Genomic DNA, 22535 nt, shown 5'->3' with positions numbered 1-22535 from the left:
GCCAACCAGAACCTGAACAACCTAAACTGAGTGTAATGCTGTGAGAATTGGCAGACATGTTTTTATGTAGAAGTGACAGAAACACTCACAGATTGGCTGTGTCCCGTTAAAGAATGAACTAAGCTGCCATCCGCAGCATTCCAAACACAAATTCTGCAATCTAGAATAATACAGTTGAAAAGAATAAGAGTTAAAAGCACTGCGGGCCATATTACCAATAATATGCTTCTATGAGATTCATCATATAAAGAAAGACAAACCACAAAATAGGTGAATTCAGAAATAGAAATGAAAAAGTGTGATACATTGCAAAAGGGCAGATCAGTAGCTAGATCATGAAAACTATTCGATGTCCCTCCACGTAGATTATATATAGGCATAGAAATGGTGTGATACATTTGTAAAGACAACATGGTGAGAAACATTGACTGCATACAAAAAGAATTGAAAATTTAAATGACAAAACAAAGAAAAGGACAATAGTATGATGCATGTCGATATGATTGCTTTTGTAATGTAACAGTCAAGTTGGAAGGCATGATACTCTCATCCAAATTTTAACTTCATTAGCATGTCACTGAACATAATTAGAAGATTAACCTGCATAGACAATTGTAGATTTTGCTTCTCTTAACCATAGTCGCAAATATCGATTTTTGCTGTATCTCGGCAAGCAATTTCTCGTGATAATATAGGTTTAGTTGATAAATCTAGGGAAAAACTCACACTAAGTAAGAAAATAACATGTTTAGATAATAAAACAGACATAACAAAAGAAATAAGTAAAAAATACAAAAGAAAGAAGAAAAACATAGTTAAGAAATAGAAAAAGGTAAAAAAGTAAAAAGCAACTGATAAAAAAAGTGATGATTTCAAAATATCCTGATATTTTGCCTATAATATCGTTGTATAAATTTATAGCATTATTACCATGCTATATTTTCAAACGGAAAATATGTGGTGGTTTTGTACCACGCTAAGTCACATGGACTCATCATTTAGGCAGCCGCACCTACGTCGACGCGATGTGGGTGCGGCAAATATCAAAATTTGTGGCACCAAGTGCGGTCAACCCGCATTTAGTGTTATATTTGTCCAAAATGGACTCAATCAATGTAATAACCGTGATTTTCCGCTATTACTTTTGTTTATAAAATAAAATAATGCAAAATATGCAAAATGGGCCTGAGATCCGCATTTTGGATCCAGGACCCATAAAGGGGTATTTATATATAATTAATATCATCTATGTTTAGATGTATTAATAATAATAATAATATTAATAATAAATATTAAAAATAAAAATATAAATCTAACACGAGGATCCACAGTTGGATCCAACTTGTGGATCCATATCGAATGGGTAAGACGCGAACCCAACTCGGGGTTGGTTTCTGGGTCCCGGATCCAAACCCGGGCCGCGCCCTGTGTAACGAAAAAAAAACTTAAGTAAAAGGGTAGGGGTCTGCCCAATAAAAATGAGGGAAGGCTGCTGTTCGGGTTCTGAAGGAACCCTAACACGATGGAAGCAAGGGGAGGGGTCGTGCGCAGCCGTCGGGGAAAGGAAGGAAATCTCCTTCCTTTCCGGGAGGCCTACCTCCTACAAAAGGAGTCCCAAACCCCCCTTTCTCCCTCTCTCGTTCTCTCTCTCTATGCCTCCCTCTCGAACCCCCAAAAGGCACGCTTTTCAAGGTACTTGAAAAGAAGAGGATCCCACAATCCTCTATCACCAACCAAGCTCTGATACCATGTAAAATTGTCTATGAAGAGACAATACCCATACAAGCACAAATACTTTATAAAAGAAGTGTACGAAGACACCCTCACAACACTTGAACAAAATACGCAAAAAGCGTAAAAATAGTAAACATGCAATAATGCAGGTATTTCATAAAAGGAACAAATGCTTGAGACTCTCAAGCTTAGGAATTACAAGGGGGGAACACCCCTATTTATACAAGTGCCAAAAGGTGCAAAGGGGGGGCTCCCAAAGGAGTCGTTGGGAGCCCCCAACGGCCACATTTGTGACCGTTGGGGGCCCCCAACGACTCTATTGGGGGACCCCCAATGCACTTTAAAAAATAGCAAAAAAATAAAGAAAAAAAATAACAAAAATTAAATAAGAAAATTACAGCATATTTCAAATAACTCCGCCTGTGTAGTTATACACTGCCGGTCCCAAGCCCGGATAAAGGAGGAGGGTTGCGGTAGGCCTGTGACAGCCAGCATAAAAACTTTGTCATATCCTATGAAAATGAACCAATATGAGAATTTCGTTGGGGCGTTCCCTACTGAGCGACGCGTTGTACTCTCTAGGCCCGGAGGCAGTGATAAATGTGCAAGGGTTGCTAGGTCGTCGCCCAAAAGCGACGCGTCACACCGACGCCCGGGTGTGGTGTCAAATAGGCAAGGGTTCCCTCACTTTGTTGGACGGGTGGGGGTAAAGAAGTTAGTCCAAGACCATAAAATTAGGTTAGCCACTTGGAACATAGGGTCTTTAACTGGTAAGTTGGTAGAGTTAGTAGATGTTATGTGTAGGAGAAAGATTGATATTTTATGTCTTCAAGAGACCAAATGGGTAGGTGAGAAAGCTAAAGTGATAGAACCTTGGGGATATAAGATTTGGTATACAGGAATAAATAGGAATAGGAATGGAGTAGGGATTGTTATGAGTCGTCAGTTTATAGATAATGTAGTTGAGGTCCGTAGGAAGGGTGATAGAATTTTACTTATTAAATTAGTATTAGGTACGGATATTATTAATATTATTAGTGTTTATGCACCTCAAGTAGGTTTAGATGATTCCATTAAGCATCAATTTTGGGAAGATTTAGATGGAGTAGTACAAGAGACATCTTATGGAGAAAAGCTTTTCATCGGCGGTGACCTTAATGGACATGTAGGCATTAGTAGGAATGGATTTGAGAATATCCATGGAGGCTATGGTATAGGAAAAAGAAATGAAAGTGGAAAAAGGATTTTAGATTTTTGTTTGTCCTATGATATGATCTTAGCAAACACTTGGTTTAGGAAGAGGGAGTCTCACCTAGTAACATTTAAAAGTGAGGTTAATACGAGTCAGATAGATTTTTTCCTACTTAGAAAGAGAGATAGGGGTTGTTGCATCGATTGTAAGGTTATACCAGGAGAAAGTGTAGCTACACAACATAGAGTCTTAATTTTAGATCTTAGAATTAGACAATGCCGCAAAAGGGATAGACATAGGATAGATCCTAGAATTAAGTGGTGGGCACTGAAAGGAGCTAAACAAGGAATGTTTGTAGAGCAGGTAGTTAAGGAAGTTGATTGGTGTCTCGAGGAGGATTCAGAATCAATGTGGAATAAGATAGCGGGTGGTATGAGAAAAGTAGCTAAGGAGGTATTGGGTGAATCTAAAGGCGGTGCACCACTAGGTAAGGATACATCATGGTGGAACGAGGATGTCAAATTAGCTATTAAGGTTAAAAGAGAGTGTTATAGAAATCTAAGTAAGAGTCGTGATAATGAGAATTTGGAGAAGTATATGATAGCAAAGAAGGAAGCTAAAAAAGTTGTTCGAAACGCGAGGGCTAAGGTATATAAGGAGGTTTATGACAAGTTGGATACCAAAGAAGGCGAGAAGGATATTTATAGGCTTGCAAAGATGAGAGATAGGAAATCGAAGGATTTGGGTATGGTTAGATGTATCAAAGATGAAACGCAAAGGGTTTTAGTCAAAGATGAGGAGATTAAGGAGAGATGGAAAGATTATTTTGATAAGCTATTTAATGATAGTCATGCTCAAGATCTTGGAGACTTCTCCATTCCTTTTCATGAGATAAATCGTGACTTCATGCGCAAGATTCAAAAGAAAGAAATTGCAGAGGCTTTGAAGAAAATGAAATCAAGAAGGGCAGTTGGCCCAGATGGTATACCTATCGAGGCTTGGAAATGCTTGGGAGAGAAAGGTTTAGAATGGTTGACAAATCTTTTTAACTTGATTTGGCGAACAAATAAGATGCCTAATGAGTGGAGGAAGAGTACTTTGGTGCCTTTATATAAGAATAAGGGTGATATACAAGATTGCACAAACTATCGTGGTATAAAACTCATGAGTCATACTATGAAACTTTGGGAGAGGGTGATTGAGTCTAGGTTGAGGAAGGTTGTCATGATATCGGAGAATCAATTTGGTTTTATGCCTGGAAGATCAACTATGGAAGCTATACATCTTCTTAGACAACTTATTGAAAGATATAGAGAGAGGAACAAAGATTTGCATATGGTTTTTATTGATTTAGAGAAGGCATACGATAGAGTACCTAGGGACGTTCTCTGGTGGACAGTGATGAAGAAAGGTGTTTCTCTCAAGTACATTAGTATAATTAAAGATATGTATGAAGGAGTAGTAACCAATGTCCGCACTTGTGGAGGGGTGACAACCAATTTTCCGATAACGGTTGGGTTACATCAAGGATCTGCTTTAAGCCCTTTCCTATTTGCGATAGTGATGGATGAGCTTACGAGATCAATTCAAGAAAATGTACCGTGGTGTATGTTGTTTGCTGATGATATTGTTTTGATTGATGAGTCTAGAGCTGGGGTTAATGCTAAGTTAGAATTATGGAGACAGACATTGGAAGCTAGAGGTTTTAAGTTGAGTAAGAGTAAGACTGAATATATGGAATGTCGGTTTAGTAAGCAACGAAGTAGTGATGAGAGTGTAGTGAAACTTGGTGAGCAAGATATACCGGTGAATGATTATTTCAAATATTTGGGATCCATCATTCAAAAGTATGGAGAAATTGATGGAGATGTAAATCATAGGATAAAGGTTGGGTGGATGAAATGGAAAAGTGCTACTGGAGTGCTGTGCGATCGTAGAATGCCATTGCGGTTGAAGGGAAAGTTTTATAGGACGACTATTAGACCCGCTTTACTTTATGGTACGGAATGTTGGGCTGCCAAGAGACATCATATTCAAAAAATGAGTGTAGCTGAGATGCGGATGCTTAGATGGATGTGTGGAAATACAATAAAAGATAAGATTCGGAACGAAGAGATACGTAAGAAGGTTGGTGTTGCACCCATTGAAAATAAGATGCGAGAGAATCGTTTACGGTGGTTTGGACATATTCGGCGAAGGCCTAATGATGCTCCAGTTAGAAGGTTGGAGAAATGGGAAAATATATTAGTTAAAAGAGGTCGGGGTAGGCCTAGGAAGACTTGGATGGAGATGATAGGAAAGGATATGAATGCTTTGAACCTCACCGAGGACATGGCGTTGGATAGAAATGATTGGAGGAAAAGGATTCATGTGGAAGACCCAAAATGAATTTCTTTTTTGGTTCATATCGCTGACCCCAATTGTTTTGGGATGAAGGTGTAGTTGTTGTTGTTGTTGTTGTACAGCATATTTCAAATGGAATATGCACAAAACAGGAAATTACAAGAATACCCTTTTCGGGGAAGAATATATAAATATATATATTTATATATATAAAGATAAATGCACATATAATATATTATATGTAAATGTATCTCTATGTATATAAATATATATATTTGTATTTACAATAATGATTTTAAGAGACACATTTTAACACGACCCCCCACCCCCACCCCCACCCCCACCCCCAACCTTGACTCCTCCCCCTCCTCGACTCTTTCTCCCCTTTTCCTCTTTCGAAAGCAGCAACGACAACAACAACGATGAAATAGGTACATATCTCTCTGTCTCTCTCTCTTCTTCCTCCTCTGCCTCTTGCTCCTCCTCATGTCTTTCTTCTTCTTTTTACTTCTCCTCCCTTCATCACCTCCTCTCTTTTTTCTTCTTCTTCCTCCTGCTCCTCTCTTTCTTCTTCTTCTTCCTTCTCCTCCTCCCTCTGTCGCCTCCTCCTCTCCTTCTTTTTATTGTTTTCCCTCCTCCTTCCTCCTCCTCTCTTCTTCTTCCTTCTCTGCCACCTCTCTTTCTTCTTCCTTCTCCTCCCTCTGCCACCTCCTCCTCTCTTTCTTCTTCTTATTCCTTCTCCTTCGCTTCTGTCTCTTTCTTCTTTTTTCTTATCCTCCTTCCTCCTTTGCCTCCTCTCTTTCTTCTTCTTCCTTCTCCTTCCTCCTCCTCCCCTCGCTAGCGCAAGGACCGAACCAATGCTTGTTGGGTTCGACTCTAGTGAACCCATGCCTGGGTTCAGCAGAACAGAACTCAGGCCGATTGGGTTGGGTTCTGAGTTCGGCCAACTTTTTTTATTAATTTTATTTTGGGATGTAAACCCAAAAGAGTGTGACTTGGATGGGGAGCATGATTTCAACACTATAAGCATAGACTGAACTGGGCCTACTCATTATTCTTATGATGAAGCAGAAAATTATTAGGATCATTACCTCATTGTCATATACATTGTGTATGCTTTTTGGTACGCAATTATGCATTGTTTGTTTCTTTTATTAGTATAATTTACTTATTTTCTGCTTGACTTGTTTGATTGTTTTCTGTTTTCTTAATTCATTCACCGTAGCCATAATATATTTAGGTTGATTTAATTGTAGCGTTATTTTTTATTGGTGAGGAATAGCAATTGTAGATTGTTAATTTGATTTATTGAATAAATTTATGCATGATGAATTGACGATATAGTAATTTTTTTTGTTTAATTAGTGTTAACTTAAAATTATTAAAAATTATATATACCCTTTACGTACACCCACACTCGGGTTTTATAACAGTGTCACATCCACACCTGTATCCCCACCCGCATCCGCAACCGCATCTATCTGACATAGGTACCATGATACCTTATGGTGGTAAATACTCTTGTGTGTATGGATCTAGCCACCAAATGGTAAATCTAACTGTACATGTGTTTAGCATGATTTAGTTAACATGTTAGAAGGTTTTATCATGTCTAATACACCATAAGATTCATTTTTGAGATAGCGAAAAATCAATGGCTCGCAATTCATGAAAATAAGGGTGGTTTAGAAATGGTACAAAACATTTCATTTGAGTCAACTTTAACACATGAAAGTAGTAAACAGAACATACTAAACATCATCCAAAGGTTAGATTTTGCTTTTGAAGCCTAAATCAGTAAATCTACGTAAATCAAGTGTGTACCACCATAACTTATGGTGGTAGAATACCAGCATAGAAGCACCCATTTTCAAAATACCACCTATATTTGTGACAATGCATTAAACACAAGTTTCACATGTTGAAAAGGAAGCAAAAAGTCAGGCATAACAGTTTTAGGTAAACAAGGTACACCGGCATTTTGTCTTGAAATTTTGGATTTGATAAAGGTGTCATGTAACTTATTCACCTGCATAAAGCTTTGAAAAAAATGGAAGGGAAAAAGATAACTATGTAACCAACAGGGAAATAATTCAAAACAATCCAACAATTATGATGTCAACAGGATATAAAAAAACATATTAACGACATCAATCACACTAATAATGGTAAGTCAAAACATACCCATGATAGCAGCAAGCACAAATCGATTATCCAAGCTCCAGACAATCATATTAACACCACGAGGTGTTGGGAGAAATCTTTGCCTTGGTCCACCACGAGCAGGTTGAGGTGGCATTGGTGGTGGTGGAACTTTGAGATGGTATGCTCGTGTCCAACGTCCAACTTTTCCCTAAAACAACAAAAACAGCAAATATAAAAAGGTTATACAACACAATACTAAAAGATTATTCTGTTTGACACATACAAGACTGCAATAAAAAGCAGTGTTTCCAACAATAAGATTTTTTCACAAATTACCTACATTTCTTGCATCTCTAGAATCTTGAAATGGCAGGAATAGGTGCCCCCCCCCCCACCCACACACAAAATGAAAGAATCCATCTTTCTAATAGCCCTTTGCTACTGCATGTAAGCATCAAGCATGAGATAACTCAAGGTTGTCACCACGTTTCTCTCATACCACAGCAACCAAGGAACCGGTAATCTCCTACTATTGCAAATAATGTTCAACTCTTATTTTTTAAATGATCCTTATGCACAATTGATAACCTAGATGCTCTTCATCTTAGCTGATAATGCATCCTTCAGTCAAATAGTTACAATACAACTATCTAAGACAATATAGAGCTAATAACTACTGCTAAATTGAAGTTTTTGAGGTTCATGCATCTCCTCACCTCACCTCCATGAACATGGACCCATGGAATAATCTAATACTTTTTTATTTCTGCTGGAGCAAAGCAAAAATGTTATGTGACCCATGGATGACTGCTAAAGGAAAAAAGGAAGAGATAATGCAACAATCAAACACACGAGAGTTTTCATACAACAAGAACCAATTCCATGTCTTTACCATAGGCACTTGATCTTAGCATAAGCTTGTAGCTTCCATTGAATGAATTCATGAACCAACGAGTGACGGTTCACGACCAGTCATTGTGTTAACTATTCTTTGACTTCCATTTTTATCTCTTCCTAAGAGGTAAAGATATACCATATGTTTCCAAATGTTGTCTCCTACACTATGGCACATTGCTAAATGTGATGGTCATGAAATGACATAGGCACAGATGTTACAGAGTGGTTTTCCAATAGAAGGATGCAAGGGTATGACTGACTTGCATATGTTGCATAAACAAAGACACAGATACAAACATATAAATACATTTTGCTATAAAATACAGAACAAAAATTATAAAGAAAAATACAGAAAGCACAAAATATACACAATAATATACAATATATCCTTATATAATGTCCATATCAAGGTTGTCAAACTTGGAGGCGGAAGCGGGAAACGATACGGGACGCGGAAGCGAGAAGCGAGGCATTTTAAAATTTCTAGGAAGCGGGAAGCAAAGTATCAATTTGAAAGCGAAATAAGAATAACAAATGAAGCAATATGGTAACTGAATATGAATCGAACAAGAAGCAAATAAGAACTAAAATAAAATTGATTATTCTTATATTTCATGATTTTTAAGTAAAAGAGTTAAATTTTTGTTAAAATCTAACAATGATGGTTACCAATTTAGAGAAAGTATATGGGAAGTGAGTGGAAGCATGAGAGGAAATACATGCAAAACATAAAAAGAAACGTGAGAAAAGCATATAGGAAGCATAGACCATACGTATGGGGAGCATAGAAGAAGCGTGGGGGAATCGCGATTCCCATGAAGTTTCCGAAGCCAGGAGTATCGCGCTTCCGAAGCGAGTATCCGGGAAGTGTGCTTCCCCCTACCTAAGAAGCTTCGAGTAACTCTGGTTCATATGACCTTAAAGTACCAAGGTCAACACAAATACATTGGGCATTTTAAAGTACCCATGTGACAATTGTTACACTCTCAAAATCCATATTCTAGACAGGATGTCTTCATCCCTTGCATGCTAAATGCTAAAAAGTTTGCCAAGAAAACCAATACACAAAATTGGGATCTTTCGTGGAAAGGGGGCATCATTCATCCATGCAAAAGGGTAATTCATGGCAGTGCACCCTAACCAACCATTCTAGCCTGCAAAAAGGCTACAATAGTTAAAATTGTATGCTATTACTGCTGATTGCGGCCTAAAGACCCCCCCCCCCCCACACACACACATACACACACACAAAAAAAAAGCTGATGACACGCAGTTGCAGTCCCAATCACATGATTCTCATAAGCAACCCAAAACATATAAAAGTGCATTATGTCTTACTCAAAGTGAAGCCATATCAGGAAATGTTTATATGTTTTGGCATCCTGAAAAATCTGACTTAATATCTTCACCAAAATCCTCAATCTGTATGTATCAACTATCAAATAATCTCCAATAGAATATATGTGAGAGATATCGATGCATCAACATGAAGGAAAGTGGAAAATTAAATAAATAAATAGTCGAGGGATTCCTTTTTATGTAAGATAAAAGTTATAGATGTTCAAGTATCAAGAGAAATTCCATGAAGGAGATACATATCTATAGTTGACACGATATAAACATATTATAAAGCAGCTTGCTCAAGATGACAAAAGTTCCTTCTGATTCTATTATGTAACATGACTTCTACTGATCCACCATAGCAGTTTCGTGCTGGTACAAATATTAGGCACTCTTAGGTATGAATCATCTAGGTTTCGAACTTAACTCAATCCATTTACCTATCTTATGATCCAATTAATATCTACCCTACATTACACACCAAAATTGACTACTACTATCATATATTTGTTATTGTCGGTCAGTTGACTACCAACACTTGACATACTTCAGACTTTTAGTTCGTGATTAACAGTCTATAACTTCATATCTAGCACAACTACTAAGATGTAGCAAGGTTGTGCATTTTTTTGCATGTTAGAATGTATGTGTGTATATCTGTACACACCTACTCATCCTCTTGGAACATTTCGCGATGTAGCCTTCATACCCATGTCGTACCCCATGCCCACATCCATACCTATGTGACCTAGCCCTCCCAGTATTATAAAAATTATCGATGATACCAGTCACTTTCAATTGACCCATTTTCTCTCAATTTCTTACTTGTAGTAGACAGACAATATAATTAAGGTTGCTTGACGGACATTCCAGACTGGGATTTTCTATTGCATCAAGTGTCAATAGCATTAAACTAGCCAGCAAATCATGAATCAAATCATGTCAACATAAGACTATGTAAAACGAAGGATCAAATTTATGAATGAAAAATCCAAACAATATTGTGGGTGTCAAGATCAAGCAACTTATGTAAGAAAAATAAACTAACATGCTCAAAAGATAATGGCAAGAAGGGCTCGTTTGACACCATCCAAAAAAATGTCTATACAGACTTTTTATTTTGATAGAAACGGATCTCCACATTGTGTTTCAAACACAAATTTCATCCACATTTTTTGGTAAACAGGAGAAATAAGCCGACCTTTTTCCGGTGGACAGAATGCATCTAATTGATTAAAGACAAAAAAAAGAACTCACATGAGAACGACGTGACCTAGGAATCCAAATGATTGCACTGCCATCACGGGAACAAGTGACTATATTGTCAAGAGTAAACCTGTCAATACGACTACACATCGATTAGCAAAGAAGAGCATAACGATTACAAAAAGAAATATGATACATAAATCTAAATATTCCCATTTATGCTCATTATATAAACTATGACATATACAATTAAAATCTCAAAGGCAAGATAAACAAGAAAACTGTCTATTTGCTTAACAGACTTCAGATAGCTGACTTGTAGAAAACAGAAACAGACCAGGAATTTTTAAATTTTGGAACATTTTCCTCCTTAGCAGCATCAGCAGTAGCGGATCTAGAAGCCACAGCACAGCCACTGAATCATTACACAGACACACATGTCAGTATGTGAAAGGAAAAACTTTAGTCTACAAAAAGATGCATGCACACACCCACAAGAGAGAGAGAGAGAGAGTAACCTAAACTGCACATAATTCACATCATTTTCATGACCAGACAATACATCAATTTCATGATTTGGTTGGTCAGAGTCCTCTGAATTCAGTTTACAAGCATTCCACACCTAATAGTATTGAAAACAAATCAGAAACTGAGGATTCCGGCTATAAGTGTCAAATCCGTCAAGTAAAGAGTACAACAATGGAAGTGCACAGTCAACAGGACATTGTTACAAACCCTTGCAAATGTATCTGAGCTACCAGTGACAAAAACGGTTCCATTAGCATTGAATGCACAACATAAGATTTGGTGATTTTGTTGAGTTGATATTTGAGAAACATCATTGCTCTTTCCTGCATTCAAATGAATCACTTATAAATAATCAGCAGCATTCAGCAAACTCACAATACACAACACAGTAACAATCTAACCAGCTACTGGATCTGGAGGCTTTGGGATGTAAATCCGTGGGTTGATGTTGGAGGATCTAGCATCCCAGATCCTACATGTTCCATCATCAGATGACCTATACAAGGGAAGAGTCAAATAGAGCCACGTGAACTAATACTCTATGCTTACTGAAACGCAATGAAATTAAAAGGAAAACCCGGCACAAAATGCAGGACGACCTCAAGTGGAAAAAGAAGAAAGTTCACCATAGCCTGAGGTCCAGAAAACCAACATACTAACTCAATCAAGCAATAGTAAGTGAAGGCATATATTATGATGAACTTGCTGATATTATGGGGCGTGGAAAAGAAAAAAAATCCCTCAAGTACTTTGCAACAATTGACAATAAGGCAACATTGCCAGCCTAATCCACAGTATTTTTTTCTCTTAGTACTATTTTTCACATTAGATCTTTATCTATCCATAGGAAATACTATTTTTCATATTTCTAACTACATGGTCGTATTCTCTTTTATTTTTTTTCAAATTCAATGCTTCCCCACATAAACTTGAGAAATTATTAAAAAAATAATCTTTCCAATAGATAAACATATTAGAGTTAACAGTTCCCTCAATAAGTGGTGAAAACATATTTCCTGCACAATAGCAACTCCATTGTTCCTCCCACGCTCTAGATGAGTACGGATAGGCCTATCTTTCACAAATATTGGTATCGGCTATATCTCGGCGAGGTATAATATTGGGATATTATAGGTTTTCCAATACATCTCGGGACTTAAAAAACAAAATGAAAAAAATAGAAAAAGAAAAAGAAAAAATAGATGTAAAGCAAAGGAGACATAATATGACATAAACAACATGACAAACAACCTAAATATGCAGGAAATTATTGATCCTAAGCATTGCACTAGACTAGATAGTAAAGATTACACTTCCAAATTTATAATGTCTTGCAAGGTTCTTAAATCTTAACATAATCCTAATCTCCAACATAAAAAGAAAAACAAGATCAAGCATAATTAAAATTATCATCAGCATAAGAGTCCGAGTTCGAGCTATCTTCATCGTTTGATCGTCTTCGTGCATCATATTCATCTTCACTTTCATAGACTGCTCCACCTTCTACATCTACTTCCTCAAAATCTATCTTATCCATATCAATTGCACTTGCATTGAACTTTTCTATCTCTTGAACCATGTTCTTCATGAGTGTGTTCATGCATACAAACATCAAATCATTGTCTTGTGGGAAAAAACTGGTTTCTATTCTTCGTATTGGCTGACTCAAATGCACTCCAATTCAGATCACAAGCCAAGGCACTACATGGTTGTCGCAAAATTTTCATTGCTAAGTTTTGTAACTTAGGATAACATCCACCAAACATTTCCCACCATAGCCATGAAAAGGATAAAAACTTGAAAAGTTAAAAAGTTGAAATATTTTGTTTGTTAATTTCATGTTCTTATATTGAATATTTGATAAATAATATATTTATAAATGAAATTATACATAAAAAATGAGAGAAAAACTTACTTGGATGTGCTGAGTAGATGAGATCCATTCTTTGGTAACTATTCTATTGGTAACAATGTCAAGTCCTTTTCTAACTTCTTTATCCAATTTGACCTTCTTATCCCAAAAGAAAGGACAATTCAAATAAGTTGTTGTAGCATGTAGAGGGTTGTGTAAAAGCTTGTTCCACCTCTTGTCAATGATATCCCAATACACCTTATACTTGTTGATTTCATCATTGAAGGCATCTTTTGCTCAATCTAGTGTCTTATACAAATAACCAATTGTAGCTCCTTCTCCATCTGTTGTTCTTAAAACTCTAACCAATGGCTCTACAACCATAATGATGCCCTTCCCATTTTTCCAAAAAATATTCTTCTTGAATTGTGTGTCACTTCTCTCCCTTCATTCCCCTTGGTAATGTCTCACTTTCTCCATTTAGATGAGGCAACCATAAATCTAAGGCTTCCCTCTTGTCTCAAGATTGATGCAACCATATAAAATGAGAAGCAAATCTTCTGACACCAGGCCTTTGCAATTCTCTTCCCTTAGTTTGGGTTCTCATTATGTCTAAAACAAGTTGCTTGTTGTAGATGAACTTTACAATCATCCTAGCATCAACCATAGTGCCAGATACATGAGGGCAAATTATTAATCTCTTCAACATCAAATCAATCTTGTGTGCAGCACATGATGTTTTGAAAATGTTGGGAAACTTATCCCTACTTTTCTGTAATTGCTCCCATTATCAATCACAATTTAGACGACATTTTGAGGGTCAATCTCTTCTATAGAAGGAGTTAGAAAATTAATAATAAAATGTATATCTTCGATTTTTCCTTCTGCAACATCCGACTTCATGAAAATTGCACCACTTGGAGAATTGACCAGTAGGTTTATGTAGGACCTATTTCTAATGGTATCCATTTAAATATCTGGCATAATAGTGCACCCAGTAGTAGACCAAGAAGATTTAACATTTTCTATATATTTGAAAACTTTTTATTTTGCCTCATCCAACATTTCTGTTCGTGCAACTACTTGGTGGCACATAACCAAGGCCATGATTACCAATTGCAATAAGCAAATTTTTGAACTCTAGAAATCTTAACAAATTAAAAAGCAGATTGTTCATAACAAGAACATTGAAAAGAAGACTATCAATATGTTCCTTCTCTTGATTTTTCCACATTCCAGGCATTATTTTTTGAATGCCCCCTAATAAAGAAGAAGAAAGACGCTTGCAAAAAATCATACCCAGTGATGAATTGTGCCTTTGTTCACTTGATGCATCCATGTAAGACGTGATCTTACTGTTCTTGGTTGGTTTCTCCATATCTTGACATGCTGCAATTGACATATTTACCAACTCTGGAACTCCTTTACATGCTTTCATGGTACTTAAACTGAGTGATTCCACCTGAAAATTTTATTTTGCAATAGTTACATAACACTTTTCCACCTTCTAGGTTTTCTCCAAGCTGCCAAAAATCATCTTTTTCTCTAGGCATTTTTCCTTCACTTCTTTTTTTATTTCCTTTCCTCTTTTTCCTTTCCTTCCCTTTCCTTCTTTTTTTCTTTTCCTTCATCTTTCTTTCCTTCCTTTTTTTCTTCCTTCCCTTCTTCCCTTTCTTCCTTCCTTCTTTCTTCCCCTGTCGCAGGGCAGCCACCGACAACCCCCATGACTCTTTTCTTCTTTTCCTACCTCTTTTTTTCCTTATTTTTTTCCTTCCCTTCCTTCTGCCCCTTCTTCTTTTCCTTCTTTCTTCCGCTGTCGCAGGGCAACCATTGACAACCCCCACCTCTTTATTTCCTTCCTTACCTTCCACTTTCTTTCTATCCTTCCTTCTTTTCTTCATTCCCTTCCTCTTTCTCTTCCTCCTTTTTGCCCTGTCGCAGCCATGCCACTTTCTTTCTATCCTTCCTTCTTTTCTTCATTCCCTTACTCTTTCTCTTCCTCCTTTTTGCCCTGTCGCAGCCGTGAGTGTCGAGTATCTGGGGTCAAGGTCAAAAGACCCCCCTTACGTTAAAAGACTTAAAGTTAAAAACCTAAAAGAAAAAGTTATAAAATCAATACCAAAAGTAACCTGTTAAATAACCAATAACGACATATGTATCCCTTTTTTTCAAAAATCCCAAAATACTCCTACACTAAATGTTTTGAAAAAGTAACAGCTACTTGGGTTGTGATAGCAATATTATCGAGATATATATGAATTGCCGATATTTTACTTTTAATATCATTTTTTCATTTTACAACTTTAATATTGTGATATTTTCAAAATATCGGCGATATTTGAGACTATGCTTTGTAATAATGATGGAACCCAATGCAATATTATTCTCCTTGACTCACCTTGCTATAGACAGCATCCTGTTCTATGTCTAAGAACCACTTTTAAATGCATGATTGCATTTTTTTCTCCCTTTTCAATTTTGCCTGCAATTTTGTTGAATGATAAATAAAATTTGCAACCCATGTCAAATTGGTACAAATGCTGGTGTGTGTATGACAAGCATAGTCACAAATATCGATATCATTTATACCTCGATGAGGCTATTTCTCATGTTATTATGGGTTAGGTTGACAAATCTCAAGAAAATCTAGGGGCGTAAAATTTTTTAAAAATATAAAAATAACAAACATAAGAAAATATCATGTTTAGACAATAAATACATATATGCTAAAAAATAAAATTGTAAAAGAAAGAAGAGAAACATATTTAAGATGTAGAAAATAAATAAAAACATTAAAAAGAACTAATAATTTTGTGATATTATCATGAGACGTGATATTATGATATTTTCCCTTTAATATCGTTCACTAAAAATACAATGATGAATCATGATATTTTGAAAGTATTGCTGATATCTATGAACCATGATGACAAGAATCAAGTTATATAATCGAACCACTCATGTTGCAACTAAATATGCTCAACATTTATTGTGTTCCTAGAACAAAATCAATTTACAATTGATCTCCAATCTGATCATTTTCTTAAATGGCCTTGATGTTGTTGAGGAATGTAATATGGATGTATTACCAGTGTTGGGTTATTCTTTCATGTACTTTTTTGTATTTATAAAGCCGTTCTTGCACACTCATGTAATAATAGTATAGGAATCAAAATAAAGGCCTATTTTTTCCAGCTCGTGTTAGGAGGTTAAAAATGGGGTCAACTATTTAATTTGATGTTTTTGAAGAGGATTTGACATTTTGGCCCCATTTTCTCTCCCCAAATTCGTTTTCCCCTTCTGTTTTTACATTTTATGGATATACCACTAAAATTATCCATAATCGTAATATTGCAAACTAGTTGACTTGGGGACACGTTTGAAAGGAATAATAAAATGCATTTTTTAGTTTTATAATGCATGGGGATTGTATAAATTTTATGTCAAGTTGTAGTCATAACAATTCCACTCTACAATTATGTATCCATCCTCATATTTCATCTAATGATCTGTTAAGAGATCGTACTCTTTTTGTGTGTATATATATAGTCACTAGAATATGAGAACTAATGTGTGAACCGTAATTTTCATGTATTTTTTGTTTTTTTCTCTTGAATCTAACCATACGGATGTGATCTACATGCTTGGTTTTATAATAACCCGCTCTTGAATCATCGATTTTGATGCATAAACAAGATTTTTTTTAAGCCTTTAAAATCAATGGCTCATAAACTTCTTAAATATTCAAACATTCAAAAATCGCATTTTTTCATAAAAAAATTAACGATCCAAAGGTTGATTCCTAGCAAATTCACCATGCCAAACACATCCACATGGTTGGATTTGCGAAAAAAGTGTTGGAAATGCCCATATTTCTAGTTCTCATATTTCAGTTTTCATATTCTAGTGACTATATATATTGTTGTGCATGTAAACTGAAATAACCATCAAGGATATTTCAGTCATTTTTTATTGTAATATAGTTTTTGTTTATTATCTTTCCTTTTTGCTTTTGTTTTTTATAGTGAATATGACTTGGGACAGCCCAACTAGTCGTTGGGCTAGTTCCATCGGTCATATTTATGACCGTTGGGGGCCTAGCCCATACTCTACATGGGCTGTCCTTTTTGTCATATTCTTTATCAGTCTTCTTTTGTCTTATTCTTGTGTCCTCTCTTTTGTCTATATAAGGGGATCTTCCCCATTGTAATATGTATGCTTTTCTAAGCACTTTGTTAATGTGAAACATATTATATTTTACTTGTTAGTTGTTAATGTGATTCTCCTTGTGAGATTGTGTAGGTCCATAAGTGACCACTTTGCTTTTGTGATCCATTGTAGCCTTAGTGGCACTCTAAGGTGATTTTGTTGGTTTGTTACATGGTATCAGAGCCATCGGTATTGAGATCTTCGTGAAGCATGTTCGTGTGGACGCGAGATTGTGGAATTTAGGTGTTCCAAAAAAACTTTGCCTCCATTCATTCTTTTCTCTCTCTCCATCTTCTTCTCTTTCTCTATCTCTCTTCTTCTTTTGTATCTACGGAGGATGAAAGAGACGTCATTGTTTTCATTCTCGTGACACTCAATGACACCAATTATGTGACGTGGGCATCTATAGTAAAACATAAAATTTGGTAAAAAGGTTTATGGTGTTAGGTGGATGGCACCGAAAAAGAACCAAAGCTTGTACTTACCAAGAATGAAAACGGCAAAGAAATGACATGAACAAAGTCGTTGCAACCTACGAAAGAAGATGGAAAGAGTAGAAGATGGGTCACTCCAAAATTATGGGGTGGCTCATCAATAGTGTAGACATAAAAAAGTGTTCTAGTTTAGCAAAATTTGAATTGATAGAGATGCTTGGAGGTATCTTCAACATATGTATTCTCTAAGAGATATAGCCCATATATGTAACATCCAGAATAAGATGAGAACTATGACCCAAGGAGACATGAGCATAAGAGAATATTATAATGTCTGGTTTCTCCTTTGGGATGAATTAGCTCTTCTTGAGCCTAAGTAGCATTGTCCACTAGATATAGAACTTTATGAAAAGCAAGTCAAAAAAAATCTATCAATTTGTAAACGGGTTTAGGCCTGAATTTGAAAGAACCAAAGTGGCACGTCCACATAGAGGAGGTACTCTTCCATAGTTGAGACTCTTGAAGAACTAACTATGAAAGAGAATAGGTTAAATAAATCCTCCTCTACCAAGGATGAAGAATTGATGTTTGCAATGTCAAGGCCCGAAAGCAACTCAAGAGTCAACAAACCTCCACATTTTGGAAGAAGTTCAAATGACTATGATTCCAAAAAGAAAATCATGTCAATGAATTGGGCCACATCAAAGCCATTTTGTCCAAAGAGGAGGAAAACGGCCTCCATGGGGCCATCATTCGAAAATGGTGGAGTAAATGAAGGCTCCAAAAGTGTTGAAAATATGTCTCTTGATCAACTCGTGAAAGCTCTTCAAACACTATTCAAAAATCAAAACTCTTCTCTTTTCAGTACGGTCATTTCTACCTGCGTGGATCCTGGTACGACTTCTTAGATTCAAGATTCTGGTGCTTCTTTCCATATGACTCCTAATGAGTTTGTACTATCCGAATACCATATTAACCCAAATAATTTGCATGTTTTAGCAGCTGATAGAATATCTTTAAAAGTCCATATTTTTGGTACTTTAAAAGATTTTTCTAAAAATAGCCAAAATTTTCATATTTCAAACATTAGAGTAGTACCCAAACTAAATTTAAATCTCTCATCTGTTTCGTAAATTACCGACCATGGGTGTAGGGTCACTTTTTCATCTAGGGGTTGCTTGGTGCAAGATCTTCAGTCTGAGAAGCCGATTGGGCGAGGCAATAGAAGAGGTAACATCAACTATATGGACAACTTAGAACTCTCCCATCATTTTTTTTGTAAGTTTGTTGAAAAGGACATTGAAAATTGTCATAGGAGATTAGAACATCCAAGCCTGTTAAAAATGTATTTGTTTTCCTTTCTTGAAAATTGTAATGAAATAAATTAGTTTGTGAAGATTGTATTCTTGGAAAGATGAATTTTTTACCTTTTGGACCTAGTTATTTTGTTTCTAAAGAATCATCTGAGTTAAAACACTCGGATGTATGGGGACCAACACCGACTATATCTAAAGGAAGAGTATCTTATTATGTTATTTTTATGCATGACTATAGTAGATACACATGGATTTATTTTCTTAAACTCAAATCCGAAGTATTTGATTCCTTTATTAAAATCTTTAGATCCGATTCGGAGGAGAATTTATATCAAATGACTTTAAAATTGTCTTAACCAACAAGGGATTGTTCATCAAAATCATGTTCACATACACCAAACAAAATGGTTTAGCCGAAAGAAAACATAGGCACATCATTAAAACCACTAGGACTCTTCTCATATCCAAAAATGTTCCAAAAAAGGTTTTGGGCCGAAACCGCTCCCATGATAGTCTATTTAATTAATAGAATGCATTCAACTATATTAAAAAATATTTCTCCTATTGAAAAATTGTTTAAAATGCCTCACGATTATAAAATATTAAGGGTCCTTGGTTGCAAATGTTTTTTTTTTCTTCAAAAAATGATAAACTTTCCGCAAAGGCCATCCCTTGTATTTTCTTAGACTAAGATGAAAACCAAAAAGGATATAGGTGTTATGGTATTGAAAAGGACAAGCTTTATGTTTCAAGAAATGTGACTTTTCTTGAAAAAGAAAATGAATTTGGAAAAATTGAGTCTAAGAAACCATGTGAGTACTCTTTCATTTGTTTGATTTAATGTGTATTGGTAATATTGAAGAGCATGATAATGATATTATTAATGTGAATGATGGTAATGTCATTCAAGATGTGCATGAGAGTGACAATGATGACATTCATGATCCACATGATACTTCTATTAATATAGTTGACAATGACGTCACTCCCAATGAAATACAAGTCTATTCTCGTCGAACTCAAGAACATTCTCCATGTGCATTAGAAAGGTATTCTCAAAGTCAAGACATAGATCACTCTAGTGTTAGGATATTGATGCAGGGCAGGACCCGATTGGGCCCATCGTGTCACCCGATCCGCCACAAAGGACAAATGAGCGGCTTCACGTGTATGACCCCCCTTGCAGGTACGGAGCCGCGACGCAGGGAGGTAACCCTGCGCACCTACTCCAGGCATGGTGGAGTTCGCACGTCACAGAACCAGCAACAGATGGAAGTTGACCCGGATCGCGGTTCGGATCCAAGTCTGGACCCGCGACCCGGGTCCAGTAAATAGCCTTTAAAGGGCCCACGCCTAGGGCTGCGTTGGGGGGATTGTTTTGAAAAGCTTCAGCCGTCATTTCTTTCTGTTCTTTTTTGCTTATTCCTTGTTACTTGCATTCTGTTTCCTTCATTCCTTTACTATTGGTTGTTTTCCCCATTGATTATTGAAACTTATTGAGAATAATAAAGAGTTTGGGCCACACCGATTCACGGTGGGCTTCTGTTTTCATTCCTCCTCCGACGTGGACTGCATCAAAGTGGTATCAGAGCTCCGGCGTCCACCTTCATCAGCGAGATGACTCTTGAAGGGGGACCGATCAGGCACGAGGCGAAGAGCGTGAGGAGGCTGGCAGCGAAGATCCCTTACTGCGCGTAATGGACGTGTTAACGAAAATCCAGGAGAATATGCTGCGAATGAGTAGGGATATCGTCGGCCTGTCGAAGAGGATGGATAGGTTTGAGGACCGCGTAACAACACTCGAATCGCCCAAAGAGCCGTGCGCAATACCAGGCGCAGACCTCGTCGATGGCGCAGCCGCAGGTTTGATTCCCAGCATTGCCGAACCCCAGCAGCTGACGCAACTCCAGCAGGGTCGCGTCGCTGCGTTCCTGCCGGCGACAACCATCACCCCTGATCTGGGCATCTTTCAGCAGCACCAGGGAGCACCGATGAGCAGTAACTCCCTGGTAATGGTCCCTCACCCCAAACAGCATGCTCCTGTGTTGGGATCACAGGTGGGGCCGAGCCTGCAGGACCCCAGCAGTGCGCCGGGTCCACCTGCAGGTCTGGGCTCGTGGTCATGTGTATATGTGGCTACACCGCAGGTCGACCCAAGCCTGCAGGGCCCCAGCCTTGCGTTGGGCCCACCTGCAGGCCCTGGTTCATGGTAGGGCATCACGTAAGGTGCGCTGCAGATGGAGCTGGGTCGGCAGGGCCCCGTCACGCTGGGCCCTGCCGCAGACCCGGGTTCGTCTACCCGAATCCGGAGAGATTCATCTCTCCCTCCCGATCCCGCGCGGGGAGGCTCTGAGATTGCACCTCTACGAGCGGGAGCGGGCCAAACCTATTTAGTTGGACCAGACCCAAGAGGGTCCAGCCCAGTGTTCGCTACAGCAGGGCACAAGCCTGTTTCGCTGGGACCAGCCGTTGGGTCTCAGGGAGCGGGTCTGGGTGTAGACCCCCCTTACCCAGCCTACCTAGTTGGTTTCGGTTCGCGGGTAGTCCCGAACCAGAACCAACCCATTAATTTTGACCCTCAAAATAGACCCCATGTCGACCCAAACCCATATCGAACCCGGACGGAGCTCCAGTTTGGATTTGAGCTGGGTCAAAACCAGACCCATAATCTTATGGATCGGGGATCGAGTTCAAACCAAGCCTCTTATCCCCACAACTCGAACCTCGATCCAACCCATCCATATCTGGGTCCGACGAGTAGTATAGGAACGGGCCCGATCCATATCCCATCGGGCGAGTCAACCCATCAATATACTCACCAGGCCCTGTACCCAAACCCAAACCCACCTGTCCACCCAACCCTGACCCAGAACCCAATACAGCATCCGACCCAACACCATACTCCTAACCCACAACCATATTATACCAACCCTACCCGCCAAGAACCTGAACCCCACCTGAACCCTCCACCCTACCTTGGACTTCCCGTCATCCCAGTACCCCAATACCGACCGCAGATGGTGCCCGCCCACGGGCAAGCCAGACCGAGGCAATGTCAGCAGGAACCGGCGCGCCCTGACCGCCGACCCCTCATCGGTAGAGTTCGACAGCACCAGCATCCCGGCGCGCAGTACCGCACTACGGACAATGAAGCAGTATGGGACGACGACAATTTCTGGAACGAGCATCCTGCAGGAATGGTGGAGCCGCGACAACAGAGAGCACCAGAACACTCCTCCACTTACGAGGTGAAACTGGATCTTCCGGAGTTTGCGGAGCGATTCGACGCAGAGCAGTTCTTCGACTGGTCTTATGTCGTGCAGTTCTTCTTCGACTAT

The 22535-nt window shown here is 38.1% G+C and overlaps 1 protein-coding gene across 2 annotated transcripts in view; it reads right to left on the bottom strand.

Moving 5' to 3' along the window:
* LOC149814727 (uncharacterized) overlaps window positions 1-22535 on the bottom strand; it is a 109655-nt gene that overhangs the window by 30783 nt on the left and 56337 nt on the right. For both annotated transcript variants that reach the window (XM_089988489.1, XM_089988487.1), the window contains exons 8-14: window positions 11788-11882; window positions 11594-11709; window positions 11377-11480; window positions 11196-11273; window positions 10910-10988; window positions 7454-7622; window positions 90-160 (exon numbers count right to left, since the gene is read on the bottom strand). In XM_089988489.1, the coding sequence (XP_089844615.1) occupies window positions 90-160; window positions 7454-7622; window positions 10910-10988; window positions 11196-11273; window positions 11377-11480; window positions 11594-11709; window positions 11788-11882 (712 nt within the window). The remainder of the gene's footprint in view (window positions 1-89; window positions 161-7453; window positions 7623-10909; window positions 10989-11195; window positions 11274-11376; window positions 11481-11593; window positions 11710-11787; window positions 11883-22535) is intronic.

This window comes from Nuphar pumila, chromosome 15 (genome assembly GCF_984573655.1).
Source record: "Nuphar pumila chromosome 15, dmNupPumi1.hap1.1, whole genome shotgun sequence".
Taxonomy (NCBI): Eukaryota; Viridiplantae; Streptophyta; class Magnoliopsida; order Nymphaeales; family Nymphaeaceae; genus Nuphar; species Nuphar pumila.
This window is presented reverse-complemented; position numbering and strand designations above follow the sequence as displayed.